This window comes from Mandrillus leucophaeus, unplaced genomic scaffold, assembly GCF_000951045.1.
Source record: "Mandrillus leucophaeus isolate KB7577 unplaced genomic scaffold, Mleu.le_1.0 Scaffold172, whole genome shotgun sequence".
In the NCBI taxonomy this organism is placed as follows: domain Eukaryota; kingdom Metazoa; phylum Chordata; class Mammalia; order Primates; family Cercopithecidae; genus Mandrillus; species Mandrillus leucophaeus.
Window position 1 is genome coordinate 4,223,827 of NW_012101721.1, and position 15,992 is coordinate 4,239,818.

The 15,992-nt window shown below is 38.2% G+C and overlaps 2 protein-coding genes across 8 annotated transcripts; one reads left to right on the forward strand and one right to left on the reverse strand.

The window, feature by feature from the left end:
* Positions 1–446: 446 nt before the first annotated feature.
* Positions 447–2,495, reverse strand: LOC105537438 (chromosome unknown open reading frame, human C11orf71). Its single transcript, XM_011977043.1, has one exon. It carries the CDS (start codon positions 2,221–2,223, stop codon positions 1,840–1,842), a length of 384 nt encoding a protein of 127 aa, XP_011832433.1. The 5' UTR covers positions 2,224–2,495; the 3' UTR covers positions 447–1,839.
* Positions 1,998–15,552, forward strand: RBM7 (RNA binding motif protein 7). Of its 7 annotated transcripts, none has more exons than XM_011977038.1 (5): positions 1,998–2,659; positions 3,582–3,744; positions 4,654–4,741; positions 7,348–7,438; positions 15,305–15,552. In XM_011977038.1, the coding sequence occupies exons 1-5, from the start codon at positions 2,564–2,566 to the stop codon at positions 15,527–15,529; spliced, it is 663 nt and encodes a 220-aa protein (XP_011832428.1). In that variant the 5' UTR covers positions 1,998–2,563; the 3' UTR covers positions 15,530–15,552. The 7 variants fall into 7 exon arrangements, with proteins under 7 accessions (XP_011832428.1, XP_011832426.1, XP_011832427.1 ...); XM_011977036.1 differs by lacking the exon at positions 15,305–15,552 and adding an exon at positions 8,836–11,775 and having other exon boundaries at positions 7,345–7,438; XM_011977037.1 differs by lacking the exon at positions 15,305–15,552 and adding an exon at positions 8,836–11,775.
* Positions 15,553–15,992: the final 440 nt, after the last annotated feature.

Below are 15,992 nucleotides of genomic sequence, written 5' to 3' on the forward strand. Positions count from 1 at the left end.
CTTTTGAAGTGGTATTTTCCACTACTAGACATCTCTAAGTTTTAAGAAAGTCTTCTTTATCTTCAGCTTTAATTTTATTCTTCTTCTCCAGCCTAAAACTCTGTTTATAGTTTGGAATTCCTTTCTCAACCACAGGTTTTTGTAATGCCCAGGTTAAGGCAGCTATTGTATGTTACAAACTAACTTCTTTTTAGTTATCTGAAAAAAATATTAGTTATATATTATCCTCGGGAAAGTTGAGAAAATAGTTACTCAGGTCATTTTTTTCTGCATTCAGATGAGGAACCTCATTTGAAAGGCTGCAGGGCTCTATCATTTACTAGCTATATGACCTTGGAAAGTTTATTTTATCTCCTTCAGGCTGTTTTTCAGCAACAAAATGACAGTCCCCCTTACAGACTGCTGTGAGAATCAAGTAACATACAAAGTTCCTTAGGAACAGATACTTTATCATGTTTATCACTTTATTCTAAGTGCTTACTGCAGGCAGTAGCAGGTACAGAGTAAGTTCTCAATAAATATCTCTATAAACAAGAAAAGTCCTAGCACATTGACTTGCACATAGCACTCAATAAAAGGTAGCTATTACTATTCTTTTAATCACTCTTCCTATGATCTGGTTTCTAGAATTCTCACTACATTAATTCACCCTCTTATGGAAGCTATCTTGTTGACTCAACATTCTTAACATGTAGTTCTAACAACTCAATACTATGTGGTGTATGGAGATTTTGCTTTATTTGAACATAATTATTTTAAGGAAGTCTAAACAGACAAGCGTCTGCTGGGAAAAAGCTAGTCTACCTGCTTATATGAAGAGCTGGCCCTTACAAAACCCAGTAACTTTCTCACAATACCACCCTTTAAACATTGGGAAATGTATGCTTAAGAGAACAAAAATTATCAGCAAATAAGGAGTGATCAGCCAGGTAAGAGAAGAACCAGGACAGCGCAGTATTATGAAGGAAAAAAAAAAAAAAAGCCACTGCAACCAGTACTTATCTTTACACAGCCCAGTGTGGTGATTCCTATTCACTTAGTAGCCTCCCCATCTCCGTGATCTTTCTTGATGGCCAGACTGTGTAAAGTTCATACACGGTGTTTACTACAGGGATCCCCAAATATTGTCAGTTTAATGAGTAAACACAAATTTCAAGGAGGGCACTACAGTGAGATGAACAGTTTTCTGATTGGAGATTGTACAACTAATGTTTTCACCAGTGTACTTTAGGACAGCAGATTCAGATTAAGGCGCTGGGACTGAATGCAAATAGTAAAATTACAAATATAAAGTAAAAATTTGCAACCTTTGCCAAAGAAAGGAATGTAAACTGAGTTAATAATTGGAAAGAACAGTAAAGTTTAGGTTTTGTTCTTATTTTTAGTGCGACTGAGCTTGGAGTTTGTTTGTAGACACATCTGAAAAAAGTGAAGGGAGAGATGGAAGATGGTAAAAGTCAGGGAAAAGATGGAAGGATAAATCACTGTAATAAAAAGGAGTACTTTTTCGCCAACAGAAGTAAAGGTAAAGTGTCTGAGTTAACGAATGGATTGTTGACCTCTAGGGAGGGTGATCCCATCAGCTCAGCTTTGTGACGACCTAAGAATATCCCTTCCACCCCTTTCCTGATCCAATCATTCTGGCTGCATAAAACCACCTAAATCAATTAACTGTTACACTTCCGTTAGTGCTAGGATATATTCATATAACTCCCACGTATTAAATGAAAATACATTCATCTAAAAATAAGACAACAAGATTGCTGCTACACCAAGAAAGGATTTTAAAAAGGCCTGTTCACAAGGTGAGGGCCAGAGGAAAGGAGGAAAGGCGGTCGTTTAAACTGAAATTCGAGCCGCGATGACACCTCCTAATGCAATCAAACGCTGTTGCAGCACACTTCTTAGGAGGTCGGGTTCAACGCCAGGGTAAGGTGAGAATCTGGCCTGGCGGCTCCGGCCCCGGCCATCCGGTTCCCTTCCGTTTATAAAGCGGGTTGGGCTCCGGCCGCCACCATTCACTCGACGGCTCTCGGCACGAACGCTTGGTTGCAAAGCCTGCCGAGGTCGTAGATGAATCGCTTCAGGCCTGGAAACGAGGAAGCCGTCTCCAGAGACCATTGCCAACGCTGACGCCCGCGGTCTGAGGTCGCTGTGGGAAGAGCCGTGGGCCACCCTGCTCCTCTGATCACCGGCGGACAGGGACACATTGTTCAGGGCCATCTTCAAACACCACCCGCAGTATTTGCGTTACGTCCCTTGGTCAAGGCAGGCCCTTCGCGGCTCCCCAGATCAGTTCAGCCTGTCTCGGACAGGGTGACTAACCACACCGGAAGCCATAACTGAGCCTACGGAAAAGCTAGACACCGCCCTGCCTTTATCGAGCGCTATCCTGGCGAGCATGCGCACTCCGTCCGCACAAGTCGACGCCCGCTGAGAGCAAGCGCAACGGACGTTTGCGTTGGTGACGCCAGGGAGCGTGAGGACGTGGGGCTTCCGTGAATGCGCAGTGGGTGCGTCGGCCACGACCTTTTGGCCAGGTTAGGGAGGGGGCGACGCTGAGATGGGGGCGGCGGCGGCGGAAGCGGATCGGACTCTCTTTGTGGGCAACCTTGAAACGAAAGTGACCGAGGAGCTCCTTTTCGAGCTTTTCCACCAGGTAAGCAGATGAGTTCGGCTCTTTTGCCTTTCATTTTCCGTCTCGCCTAGGGCCTGGCCCAGCGACCACCCCTTTTTTTCGTGGCCGTCAGGGGACCCGACTGGTGGCTGTTTGGGGGTGAAGGTCGCGTCTGGGTTGCGAAACGCTCGCTGGGTGTCGCTTTCCTGGAAGATCTTGGTTCGTTTAGGCCAAAAGTGACGACTAAAGGTGGTGGAGGGATCCTCGGTCAAGTTTCGGGGTAATTGGAGATCCAGGCGTCCTTGGGAACATAGTGTGTGTGTAGGGTCTTCGTTGAGCAGTACTTTTTCTTATCCCTCCTGTTCTCATCTTCCACTTAGGATAATTTGTCTTTGGTGAACTTAATATTTTAATTTATTTGTGTCAGTTTTCCCTTAAAGTTTGCTTATCAAATTGCAACATTATTAAAATATGTAAAATAAAATCGTTAAGTACTCCGTAGAAAAACAGTATTTTAGTGTTGCTATATTAAAATGTGTGGAAAATTCTGAGTATCCCATTCCCCCCATCCCTATCCCCTAATAACTGGTATTGTTTGATTAATCAATACAAAAGTCAGTTTTTGGTTCAAGAAAATCATTCTCTTGTTCTTGATAAATGTTCATTTTCATGGAGTGGCAAAATAATGGCGATTGTTCACTATGCTAAGAGGCCATACAGTGCTGTGAACTGCAAAAGTGATTGTGTTTCCAGTTCCTTAATGGCCCCCTTCCCCAAATAAATCTAATGTTCGATCATAACTAGGATGTTTACTGTAGCCAAAATGGAAATCCGTGCATCATTTTAAAAAGAAGTTTCTGATTACATTTCTGTTGTTTATAAACTTTGACGTCTCGTATTTGTAAAATTTGAGTGTTTTCCTTTAGTTGCTTTATTTAAATTCTAAACACCTTTTTGTTTGTAGGCTGGGCCAGTAATAAAGGTGAAAATTCCAAAAGATAAGGATGGTAAACCAAAACAGTTTGCGTTTGTGAATTTCAAACATGAAGTATCTGTTCCTTATGCAATGAATCTACTTAATGGAATCAAACTTTATGGAAGGCCTATCAAAATTCAATTTAGATCAGGTAAATGTCCATTGAGGTTAGGGGGGCATTGTTTCCTGCTGTTTTTAAATTTATTATTCAGTTTTAAAGAACCTCTTATTTGTAGATGAAACTGCTTTCTTAAGCATTGTGATTAGCAAACTTTATCTTGAAAACAGGTAACATTGACACATGGATTTTGAAATTATAATTTTAAAACTGAGCTTAAAGTTTCATTTTGGGTTAGTGAAAAGAACATAAACTGTATCACTAAGAGAGTTGGGCTTGGGTGCTCTGAAAAGAGCTAGGTTTATTTTCTGAAAATGCTTCTCCTGGCTGCTTTGTAATTACTGTCATATATTTTGATTCTTGATCATGTGAGGATGAAACTGTCCATGTATCCAGTCTTACAATTTAGGGCGGAGATCAGAAAATTGTGGTCAGATTGGATATTTATGGAATGCTTTGTTTTGCTTATCTGATATTATACACTTATAATTTTCACTCTGATGAAGCCGTAAAGCAGTCTACAGCAGTTCGAGATTTTTTTTTGAGTGGGAGTCTTACCCTCGGCTGGAATGCAGTGGCACAATCTCAGCTCACTGCAACCTCCACCTCCCAGGTTCAAGCGATTCTCCTGCCTTAGCCTCCTGAGTAGCTGGGATTACAGGTACACGCCACCACGCCTGGCTAATTCTTTGTATTTTTAGTAGAGATGGGGTTTCACCATGTTGGTCAGGCTGGTCTCGAACTCCTGGCCTCAAGAAATCTGCCCACCTCAGCCTCCTAAAGTGCTGGGATTACAGGTGTGAGCCATCGCGCTGGGCCAGCAGTTTGAGATTTTTCTCTTTTAGATTGTGTTTACCTTTTTGGAGTGATTTCAGCTGGGGAAGACAAAATTTCAAATTAGATTTTCTATCAAGAATAATTTTTCAAATTATTTCACTTTAGGAAGTAGTCATGCCTCGCAAGATGTCAGTTTGTCATATCCCCAGCATCATGTTGGAAATTCAAGCCCTACCTCCACGTCTCCTAGCAGGTAATATTTCTCACTTATTGTTAAGATCACTTATCAGGATTTCTTATAGGGAATAGCCTCAAAACACATGAGCGACATAACCATCCCCACATACGTGTACAGTACATGTATACACTTGAAACAAAATTTCTCAAAACATTATTTACCCTCACTACTTGCATTACTTACTATTTCATTTAAAAACATTAATTTATTTTACAATCATTAATTGGTTGTTACTTGTAGTTAAAAATACCAATTAGTCAGCAGAGTATTGGACTAAGAATTCCTAGAATTGGATTCTAGGTCTGCATCTATCAATTGTGTAATCTTGAGCTAGTCTCCTTTCTTTAGTCCTATCTTCCCATGTGTAAGGAAAAGAAGTTGAATTAAATGATTTGTAAAATCCCTTCAGGTACTGAGTATTAGAAAGTATCATATTTACTTAAATAATTTTATTTGCTTTGGGGAGGTTAATATTTTACCAGGGACAGTTTTTCCCGGTGTATCCATAGAGCTATTTAACAGTCATTTAAGGAAGATTTAATAAATACCTGCCATATCTCAGGTACTTCACCAAATCTTTTACATGTATGATTTCATTTATTCCTCACAGCAGTTTTATGAGGGTAGAGATTATTTTTATCTCTACCTTATATATAAAGGGAAATGAAAGATGGAGGTTAACTTGCTCAGATTCAGTGGGCTGGGATTCAAACCCAGGCAGTGTAGTGTGATTGAGCCCAGCCACTATGATATATTATCTAGGGGAGCTTAAAGTCTAAATGAAGACACATATATATATTTTTGTGAATACCTGTTCAATTACTGTAATAAGTTCTGTAAAGAAAGAGTAGAAAGGGCTTTGAGAAAATTTTAGGAGAAGGAGATGATATAGATGAATGTGGAACTGAAAGAAGCCAGTGTACCTAGATCCTAATGAATGAAAATGGAGAGCAGTAGGGGATTTTGGTAGATACGCTGGAGAGGGTCTTGTAAACTATAATCAGGATTTTGAGATTTGCCCTAAAATCGAGTAGGAAGGCAGTGAAATGTTTTAGGTAAGGTACTGGTAGGAACAAGTTTATATTTTAAGAGTTGTTTGGTTGCAATGGGAGAATGGATTGGAGGGGACAAGAGTGAAAATAGAGCAGTGAGGAAGCTTTTGGTAGCAAAGTATTGATGTTGGAAGCTATTGATGGATGAGGTTGATAGTTTAGATTAAGGTAGTGTCATGAGCTGGAGAGAAGTGGATGGATATGAAGAGATACTGGAAGGTGGATAGTGAGCAAGCAATAGTGCAAAAAATGTACCCTCCCGGTGTTCTTTCTTGTTAGCTGAAATTAATAGTGTTTAAACATTTCTTAGTAAAGTTGGAATTTAAAGCACTTCCAGCCGCTTTAATGGAGTCTTCAAAGGCAACCTAGGTAGAGGAAAATAAAGTTTTCCCTCTTAGAATTTCGTGAGGAGGAAAAAACAGGTGCAGTGACCCATTCCTATAGTCCCGGCTACTTGGAAGGCTGTGGTGGGAGAACCACTTGAGGCCTTGAGTTTGGGACCAGCCTAGGCAACATAGCAAGGCACTCTCTCTATTTAAAGAATTTCTTTGGGGGAAAAAAAAAAAGTACAAGTAAATACTTTGGTTTTAATCAAAGGCTAGAGAGTTTATAATTTCTATACTATAAATTGTATTCCTCCCTTAGCATACAGATAATATAATATCATCTGATTTGAGAAAGGCTAAAATTAAAAGATCCAAACTGTAAGACTAGCCAATTGGTTATAGGATTCTAAAAACATTTTAAAATTTAAAACATTTTTAAAGTGAGCTTTTCTGTAGAGCAAGTTATCCCTTTAATAAATAAGGAATAAGGTATAAATCCTCAAAAGTAATATCCTGTGTATGTTACAGAACTCTTAATTCCTTACCTCCCAAAACCTCTCTCTCTTCTGTCTCAGGAAATGTCTACCTAATTGCTCAAGCCAAAAGTCTAGATGTGATCCTTTATTTCTTCCCTCATTCCACATATCCAGTCAATCAAATTCTTTTCATTTTAGTTTTCAGTCTAGGTCTTTGCATTAGCTCAGGGACTGACAAATTATTTCTAGAAAAGGCCATATAGTTAATATTTTAGACTTTGCAGAAGATACTGTTTCTGTCTCTGCCATTGTAGCACTTAAGTAGCCATAGATAATGCAAAAACAGTGGTGTGGCTATGTTCCAATAACACTTTGTTTAGGGAAAACTGAATTTGGCAGCTTGACCCACTGGCTATACTTGCTCACCCCTGCACTAGTCCTTCAGCTGGGAAGTTTTTGCCTCGTGGTAACCTTGGTGTTCAGTTCTAACTACAAATGTCACCTTTTTAGAAAGGCAGTCCCTCACCAGCTAAAAGATAGGGGAACCTCCTATCTGTTTCACTTCTACTTGGTCTTTAATCAGACATTTGATCACTTAAAATCATGAGAAAATATCCTGTTGTCTGTATTCTTATTCTGGCTGCATGGGAGCAGATACCTTGTCTGTGTTATTCATGCCAACCTTTGAGAAATGTGTTTTGCTCATGGTTGTCATTTAGTAAGTATTTAGTGAATGAATGGTTATATGTTGGTTTTCTTTTTAGCAGGTACGAAAGGACTATGGATAACGTGACTTCATCAGCTCAGATACGTCAGAGATCTTTCTCTTCTCCAGAAAATTTTCAGAGACAAGCAGTGGTAGGTTGACTATTTTTCAACTTGAGTTGCCAAAAAAAATTCATCCTTAGTTAAAATGTTCATATTGTACCAAATAACTGATTTTTAATTAACTCTGTTAAGTTGGAGGTTTTATTCCTTTAGTCCTCCAGAAAAATTTTTTCTCAAATTTTTGTTAGACTAGCATGATCTTTGTAGATTGAGCACTCATTTTAGTTTTCACTGGGCTGAAATATACACTTAAGAGACTGAAGATAAGTAGAAGTCAAACTGCTTTTACATTTGTTTTTCTTTTCAACCATCATTTACTCATTGTCTGATGCTCTTGTACCCTGTCCTGAGTGACTTACCATAAACTTGGGTCTTCTAGACCAGTTCCATTTTAAACTTAACCTTTTTTTCTGGTGGTGGTAACATCATCATGAGACTAGGCTTAAAATCTTAGCTATCTTCTACTGTTTCATCTTTGTCATCACTTGTTCAGGTAGGAAGCTGTTGGTAACTATTTGGTACCCAAATCATGATCTTGGCTTGTAGTCCCCAGACTTTTGTATTTCATAGGTCTGCAAAATGAAATATAGACGTGAAAATCAATTTGAGAGACCAGTATAGAGGATGTTACCTTTTATGTACATATTGTGTATTTTTCTAATTTTACTGTAGACTATTAAAATAAAAATGATCATATACTAATATTTTCCACAGGCAGAATTTGGGAACCACCGGTCTAGTCAATTATGCCCCCATTTCCCCCTCCCTAGTTCATCTTGCACACCATTTCAGAATTAATATTAAAATTCTGTTTTATCTTCTTGCACATTGACTTTCCCTTGTTTGTAAGATAAAGTCAGATTTCTCTAGCCCACTTATTAGCGATTCTTGCTGTCTGATTCCAGTAAACCCTGTAGCCTTACCTTTCATTGTTTACTACTTATTACGATCCGTAACCTGTCTCAACCAGAATTACTTGGTATTCTGTGAACTTGTTCTGTGTTTCCCTCTTATTTTTGTTTGCGCAATTTCCTTTTCTTGGCATATCTCCCCCTTAAAATATTTTCTTCAAATATTCCATCCATTGTTTTAATACCCAGATCATATGCCACCTTCATGAAACTTTTCCTAATGATACTGACCTCCTGATTCTTTATGTTTTTTACACAGTGATTTTTGCATTATAGTCATTTTGTGTGACTTATTCTGAGTTGCATTCTTGAGGACAAAGAGTAGTATGTATGTATATATATTTCGTAGGTATAAATTGGAATGATTGAGGCTATTGTACTACTTTAGTTGTGTTTAATTCAGGATCCCTCTAGGCAAGAGTGACTTTATTTTCTTTCATTATCCATTAACCGACCAAATACGTATTGGCTTTGGTATCTAGAAGTATTAACATTTCTGCTTTTCCTCTTCCTCAGATGAACAGTGCTTTGAGACAAATGTCGTATGGTGGAAAATTTGGTTCTCCACCTCTGGATCAGTCAGGATTTTCACCATCAGTTCAATCACACAGTCATAGTTTTAACCAGTCTTCAAGCTCTCAGTGGCGCCAAGATACACCGTCATCACAGCGTAAAGTCAGAATGAATTCTCATCCCTACCTAGCAGATAGACATTATAGCCGGGAACAGCGTTACACTGATCATGGTTCTGACCATCATTACAGAGGAAACAGAGATGATTTCTTCTATGAAGATAGGAATCATGATGGCTGGAGCCATGATTATGAAAACAGAAGAGACAGTAGTAGAGATGGAAAATGGCGTTCATCTCGACACTAATGTGTTAAAAGGACATTGTTTTTATAGGGTCATTTTAGGCCCTTCGACTAAGTTGATATGGAAATATTTTGTTGAAAAACTGTACAGAGCAGCTTTACAAGTTGTCACATTTCTTTATACATTTTTTTAAAGCTACAATTTAATACACAATGAATTGTGGTTTTATTACATTAATAACCTTTCACCTCAGGGTTTTATGAAGAGGAAAGGGTTTTATGCAAAAGAAAGTGCTACAATTCCTAATCATTTTAGACACTTTAGGAGGGAGTGAAGTTGTATGATAAAGCAGATATTTTAATTATTTGTTATCTTTTTGTATTGCAAGAAATTTCTTGCTAGTGAATCGAGAAAATGTCCAAGTTGACAGTCTAAAATGGCTACTGGTATTTTGTTAATTCAAAAATATAACTTTTCAGTGATTCATTTTACTAACATTCTATTTGAGAAGACTTATTGGTAAAGTTTGGGGATAAAGGCATTGCTTAACTTCTTAGATAATTTAGGTATAAATTCTGTGACATGCTCTTGAGCTTTACCCTAGTTGAAGATACATGTGTAGACCTACACATATTGTTTCACTCTAAAATTTAGAAATTGTTCATTAAATCACATTTGAGGTATAAGTCACTCAGGAAGTTAAAATATCTCTACATGTATATTTTTACCTTAAAAATACAATGTTAGGATAAATCCCCTTTTCAGGAAGAACAAAAGTGTCAGTGCATAGTTAGATGAAATGGTAAAATGTTTTACTGAAAGCATACTTTTTCGGAAAAAAGATTCATGGAGCCTTTAAGTGCTGCCTCTGTCAGTCAAATGTTAAAAACTTTAACATTTTCAAAGTGCCCAGGATGTGTACAAAGACACATTAATGGAGATTGTACAGGTGGTTTTTTTGTTTGAACCTTTGAAAGAGTTTAATCTCAACGTTTTCTAATTTTAAAAATTTAAAATCTTGTTTAACAAAAACAATGTATTAAGATACTGTTTTAATTTCATTACAGAATTGTTTATAAAAGTTCATTCTTTGAAAAATAAGGATCCTTTTTAATACCACAGCATTTGTACTGTTCCTTTTTAATATACTGAAAATATAAAAGGAAGGGTGTGTGTTATTTTTTTTTATGTCACTGACTTCAGAGACATTGTATACAAAGAATTACCAACATACTTTTATTCACTGATTGCCTGCTGTTTAGAATGTCAGTTCTTTAATTTTGAGCATCCTGAAATACATCTTTTGTACATACAGAGCATGATGTTTCAGAATCAGATTTTCAGTGACCCCTCAATTATAGTTTAGAGTACTTTAGTTACCCTCAGTGGTCTCTAGGAGTTAAAGTACACTTAGATTTCCTGTTTATAAATGAATTCAGTTTTTCTGTATCTTAAGTAAATGGAGCTATTCAACTACTCAGTATAGAATTAAGATAAACAATTTGTTTGCTTAAGCAATTTCACAGAATTTGTTTCAAATGAGATTATTATTTTTGGGTGTCTTATCTGTATGAAAACTTAGTAGGTTTGTAGATGTTGACAAAGGTTAATACTGCATGTTTGTTTTTGTTTGAGGCCGTCTTGCTACGACACCCAGGCTAGAGTGCAATGGCAGGATCTCAGCTCACTGCAACCTCCACTTCCCAGGTTCAAGTGATTCTCCTGCCTCAGCCTCCTGAGTAGCTGGGATTACAGGCACCCACCACCACGCCCGGCTAGTTTTTGTATTTTTAGTAGAGGTGGGGTTTCGCCATATTGGCCAGGCTGGTCTCAAACTCCTGACCTCAAGTGATCCACCTACCTCGGCCTCCCAAAGTGCTGGAATTACAGGCGTGAGCCACTGTACCCGGCCTAATACAACTTTATCTGTGGGTCAGATCCTTTCATATTGGTTAACCGATGACCCTAACTCAGAATAATCTTTTTCAATGGCGTTTTGAGGGAAGCTTGTGAAGTTCCAGTGAATCTTCTTTTTCACTTCACTTTCAGTGAGCTGAAAGTAACCAAACTAAATACATGTATTGCGTGAAGGGACAGGACAAGACAGCCTTAAAAAATTGAATATAGTTGGTGAGACAACTCCTAAGTACAGGTTGAGCATCCCTTACCCAAAATGCTTGGGAAGTGTTTTGGGTTCTGGAATATTTGCTTTAATGTTTGTCGGTTGAGCATCCCAAGTCTGAAAATCCAGAGTGCTCCTGTGAGCATTTGCCTTGAGTGTCACATCTGTGTTGGCACTCAAAAAGTTTCATATTTCAGAGCATTTCAGATTTCAGATTTCGGATGCTCGATCTATATCAAGAGCTGCAAGAACAGAAAGGAAGAAGAGACTATTTTTGTGGGAAAACAGTTTCTCCCAGAGTGTTTCCCATGGAACGCTAGTCTCAAAAGGTGTTCTAAAAAAAAAAAAAAAAAAAAAAATGTGTGTAGAATCCATCTTCTGATATTGCGTAACTGAATTTTACTCCCATAGTTAACTGTAAAATTTCTGATAAGTACTATAGTAAAGAAATCCCTTTATACTTAACCTAGTGTTTTCTACCTTTCCCCATCTAAAATAAAATTTTTCTGCCACTTTCTGATTATGTTGTGTGTGCCCACTTTCCCCATACCCACTGCTACCATCTTAGAGTAGGCAATTTTCTCAAGAGGATTCTTCCCAGAACACCCTAATGTTTTCCTGCTTCCAGTGTTTTTTCCTCAAATTCATTCCACACTCTTAAGAACTGAAGATGTAAATCTGTCACTCGCCTGAATTAAAGCGTCAGTGGCCTCTGACTTAAGTACAAAATTCTCAACTTAATATGACCCCTATTTGGCATCTGCTAGTTCGGTTTCTTCTGATGACTTCACCGCTTTAGTTCTCATAGTAACTGTCCTTCACTGCTCAATCTATGCACTACTTCCTTTAGAAAGGCTTTCCAGAGCTTTGAAATCCAGATTCAGTGCCAAGTTATGTATTCCCCAAATATCTTTATCTCTTACCATAGCCTTTAGACTGTATTATATTTTTCTTTTTACTTGTCTGTCTCCATAGACAGCTCCATGAAGACAGACCTTATCTTATTCATCACTGCATTCCCAGGATCCAGTGCCTGGCATATATTTAACATTGAAACTTTTTGATGAAAGAAAGAAGCTCTGTTAATTGAATAAGGAAAAGGAGGATTCAACACATAAAACTTTGAATAGCCTCTCTAAACCTAAAACATGGCATCCTGAGAATTACATGTCACAGTACATGCATTCTAGAATTCTATTTGTTCATTTTGTCAAACTTCAAAAGGTTTTGGATCTGTGTTCATGAATATGTGTGATTTTGTTTTTATTTTATTTATGGCAGCGCCTCGCTCTGTCACCCAGGCTGGAGTGGAGTGGCGCAATCTCAGCGCACTGCAACCTGCACCTCCCGGGTTCCGGCGATTCTCCCACCTCAGCCTCCCGAGTAGCTGGAATTACAGGCACCCACCACCACACCTGGCTAATTTTTCTATTTGTAATAGAGATGGGTTTTCCCCATGTTGGCCAGGCTGGTCTTGAACTCCCAACCTCAGGTGATCTGCCCGACTTGGCCTCCCAAAGTGTTGGGATTACAGGCGTGAGCCACTGACACCCGGCCTGCTTTTGTTTTTTAATTGTAATATCTTAGTTTGGTTTAGGAGTATGGTTCTGCTAGCCTTATAAAATACATTGGCAAGCTTATCATTTTCTATGCCCCCCAAAAAATTGAATAATAAAGGAATTAGCTGTTTCTTCAAGATTTGTTGAACTCATTTATACAGCTATCTGGGTTTGCTTTAGAAATAGCTCTTTGATTCCTTTATCAATTTCCTTTACAGTTATCATCTTTTCAGGTTTGCTACTTTCTCAGGAAACAATTTGGATAATTTATACTTTTCAAGAAAATCAACCATTCCCTTTTTCTGAATATATTGCTATAGAGTTGTACATAGTATTTCTTACAATTTTTCTAAAACTCCCAATATCTCTGGTTATAGTGCAGTTTTAGTTCCTGACAATATATTTTACATTCCCTCTCATCCTCAGATGAGACTGGCTGTGCTATTTTGGCATACATTTTACATTTATATATGTTATAAGCCCCACACTACCTTGTTTTTGTTAAAATAGGCAGATTCTTAAATAATAAGAAAATTATATATAATAATTAAGAAAAAATAGGAAAAAAATCTTACTGTTTACCCGCATAGTTACCATTTCTGGAGCTCCTCATTCCTTTGTGCAGATCCATTTATCTATCTGGTATAATTATTCTGCTTCTTGTGGTATTTCCCATAGGGCAGCTTTGCAGGTGATGAAATCTTTTAGTCTCTTTCACCATTTTGAAATATATTTTGAAGAATATTTTGAAATATATATTTAAATACATTCTAGGTATAGAATTCTAAATTGATGAGGTTCTTTTCTTTCAATTCATAAAAATAGTTGGTCCATTGTTCTCTCGATTATTTTCCATAAGGAAATCTTGTATATAATGTGTCATTTGTCTCTAGCTGGTTTTGAGCAATTGATTACTATGTGCCTTGACATAGTTTTCTTCATGTTTCTTGTGCTTGGGGTTCATTGAGCTGCATGAATCTTTGGAGTTTTCACCTGATTTGAAAAAAAATTTTAGACATTTGAATTTTTTAATACCAATTTTCTACTCCTTTGGAAACTCCAATGCATTTATATGAGGCTGCGTGATGTCATCATATAGCTAGCTCTCTGTTAAGTATAAAATGTTATTTTATTTATGTTTTGAAATTTTATTTATTTATAGATAAGGTCTCACTCTGTCACCCAGGCTGAGTGCAGTGGTGCGATCACAGCTCACTGCAGCTTCAACCTCCTGGGCTCAAGTGATCCTCCCACCTCAGCCTCCCGAGTAGCTGGGACTACAGGCACGTGCCACCTTGCCTGGCTAATGTTTTATTTTTTGTAGTGTAGAGATGGGGTCTTGCTATGTCACCCAGGCTGGTTTTGAACTCCTGGACTCACACAAGCAATGTGATCCATCTCAGTCTCCCAGTGTTGGGATTACAAGCGTGAGCCACCACAATTGGCCTATGTATCTTTTTCTTAAAGACAGGATCTCCCTCTGCTGCCAGGCTGAAGTGCAGTGGCACAATCATAGCTCACTGCAGCCTCAAACACCTGGGCTTCGTGATCCTGCTGCCTCAGCCTCCCCAGTGGTTAGGACTACAGGCCCACATCATCATTCCTGGCTAGTTTTTTCTTAAAAAATTTGTTGCCTGGCTGGTCACTAACTCCTGGCCTCAAGTGATTCTCTTGCCTCAGCCTCCCAGAGAGCTGGGATTGTGGGCATAAGCCATCTTGCCCAACAGCCTAGTACAAAGTTTCTAAAATTACTTCTTCTCTTTTTGTTCATTGTGAATAGTTTCTAATGCTATGATTTCAACTTTACTAATCTTTTCTTTTGCAATGTCTAATTAGCGATTTTCAATATAATCTTCATTTCAGACATCGTATTCTTCATAACTTTTTGGGGGGATCTTTTTAATGTCTTTTGTCTTTTGTCCTTTTTTAAAGTTTCAAGTTATTTGCCTGATCATGGATCTTTTTTTATATCTTTGTTGTCTCTACCTACATTTTGAACATTTAAAATATACTTCATAGTAATTTTTAATGTCCTCGTCTGCTAATTCTAGTATCTTTGTTGGTTCTGGGTTGGTATCCCACTCTTCTCATTACTAGATGTATTTTCGTGCTTTTTGTATGCTTTATACTTTGAATTGTATGCTGGGCATGCTGAATTTCACCAATAAAGTAAAATTATTATAGTATTTGTGTTTCTATAAATAATCAGGAGTTTTGTTCTGGGACACAGTTAAGTTACTTGTAAACAATTGTGTCCCTTCAGGACTTGCTTTTAAGGTTTGTTAGGTTGCATTTGACAAGTATTTAGTCTTGGGTTAATTCACCCCATTAGTGAGGCAAGTCTCTTGAATACTCTAATAGGCAGATGCCTCATGAGTTATGAAGTGTCCCATTCTGGCTAGTGGGAACAGACACTGATTCTGGTCACATGTGAGTGCTGAGAAGTATTCCCTCTAATTCTTTTGGGAAATCCTTTCTCCATCTTTAGGTAGTTTCTTTAAACCTGTATGCTGATCAGCTCTCTCATGAATATGGGAGAAAACCTGCAGGTTTCCGGGAGTTCTCTTCCTGTGCAACTTACCGCTTTTCAGTGCTGTGTACCGGCCATTCCAGCTGCCTTTGTTTCGCTGGACTCTCAATCGTGTCTCCTGAACTCAGTGAGTTTGCCAGGCTCTGCCTGCCCTGTCCCCCAACCCCACACACTGCAGCCTAAACATTCCCTCAAGGTAGCACGCAAGGCAATCATGCGACTCACTTCATTTGTTTTCTGTTCCTCTGGGATCACTGTCCTTTGTTCCTGATGTCCGTGGTCTTGTTTTACGTATTTTGCCTTTGTATTGCGTGTTTCAGGCAGGAGGGTAAATCTAATCCCTGTTACTCCAACTTGGCCAGAAGTTGAAGTTAATCCATGGATTTGGATTTGTAATGCACTCACTCTTCTTCATTTTTAATAGTCTGTATTTTTAGTTTTGATTTTTCTCCTTTAACTTTAGATATTCAGAAGAGTCTTTATTTCTAAATGACTTTTCTTTATTCTTCTGTTGTGATTTCTAATTTCATAGCTTTGTAGACAGAGAATGTAACCTATGTGATAAAAACTTATAAAGAGACAAACCAGATTGCTAACTGGTTGATAACAGGATTTTTCTACGTTGCCTGGCAATGAGTTAGCTAGG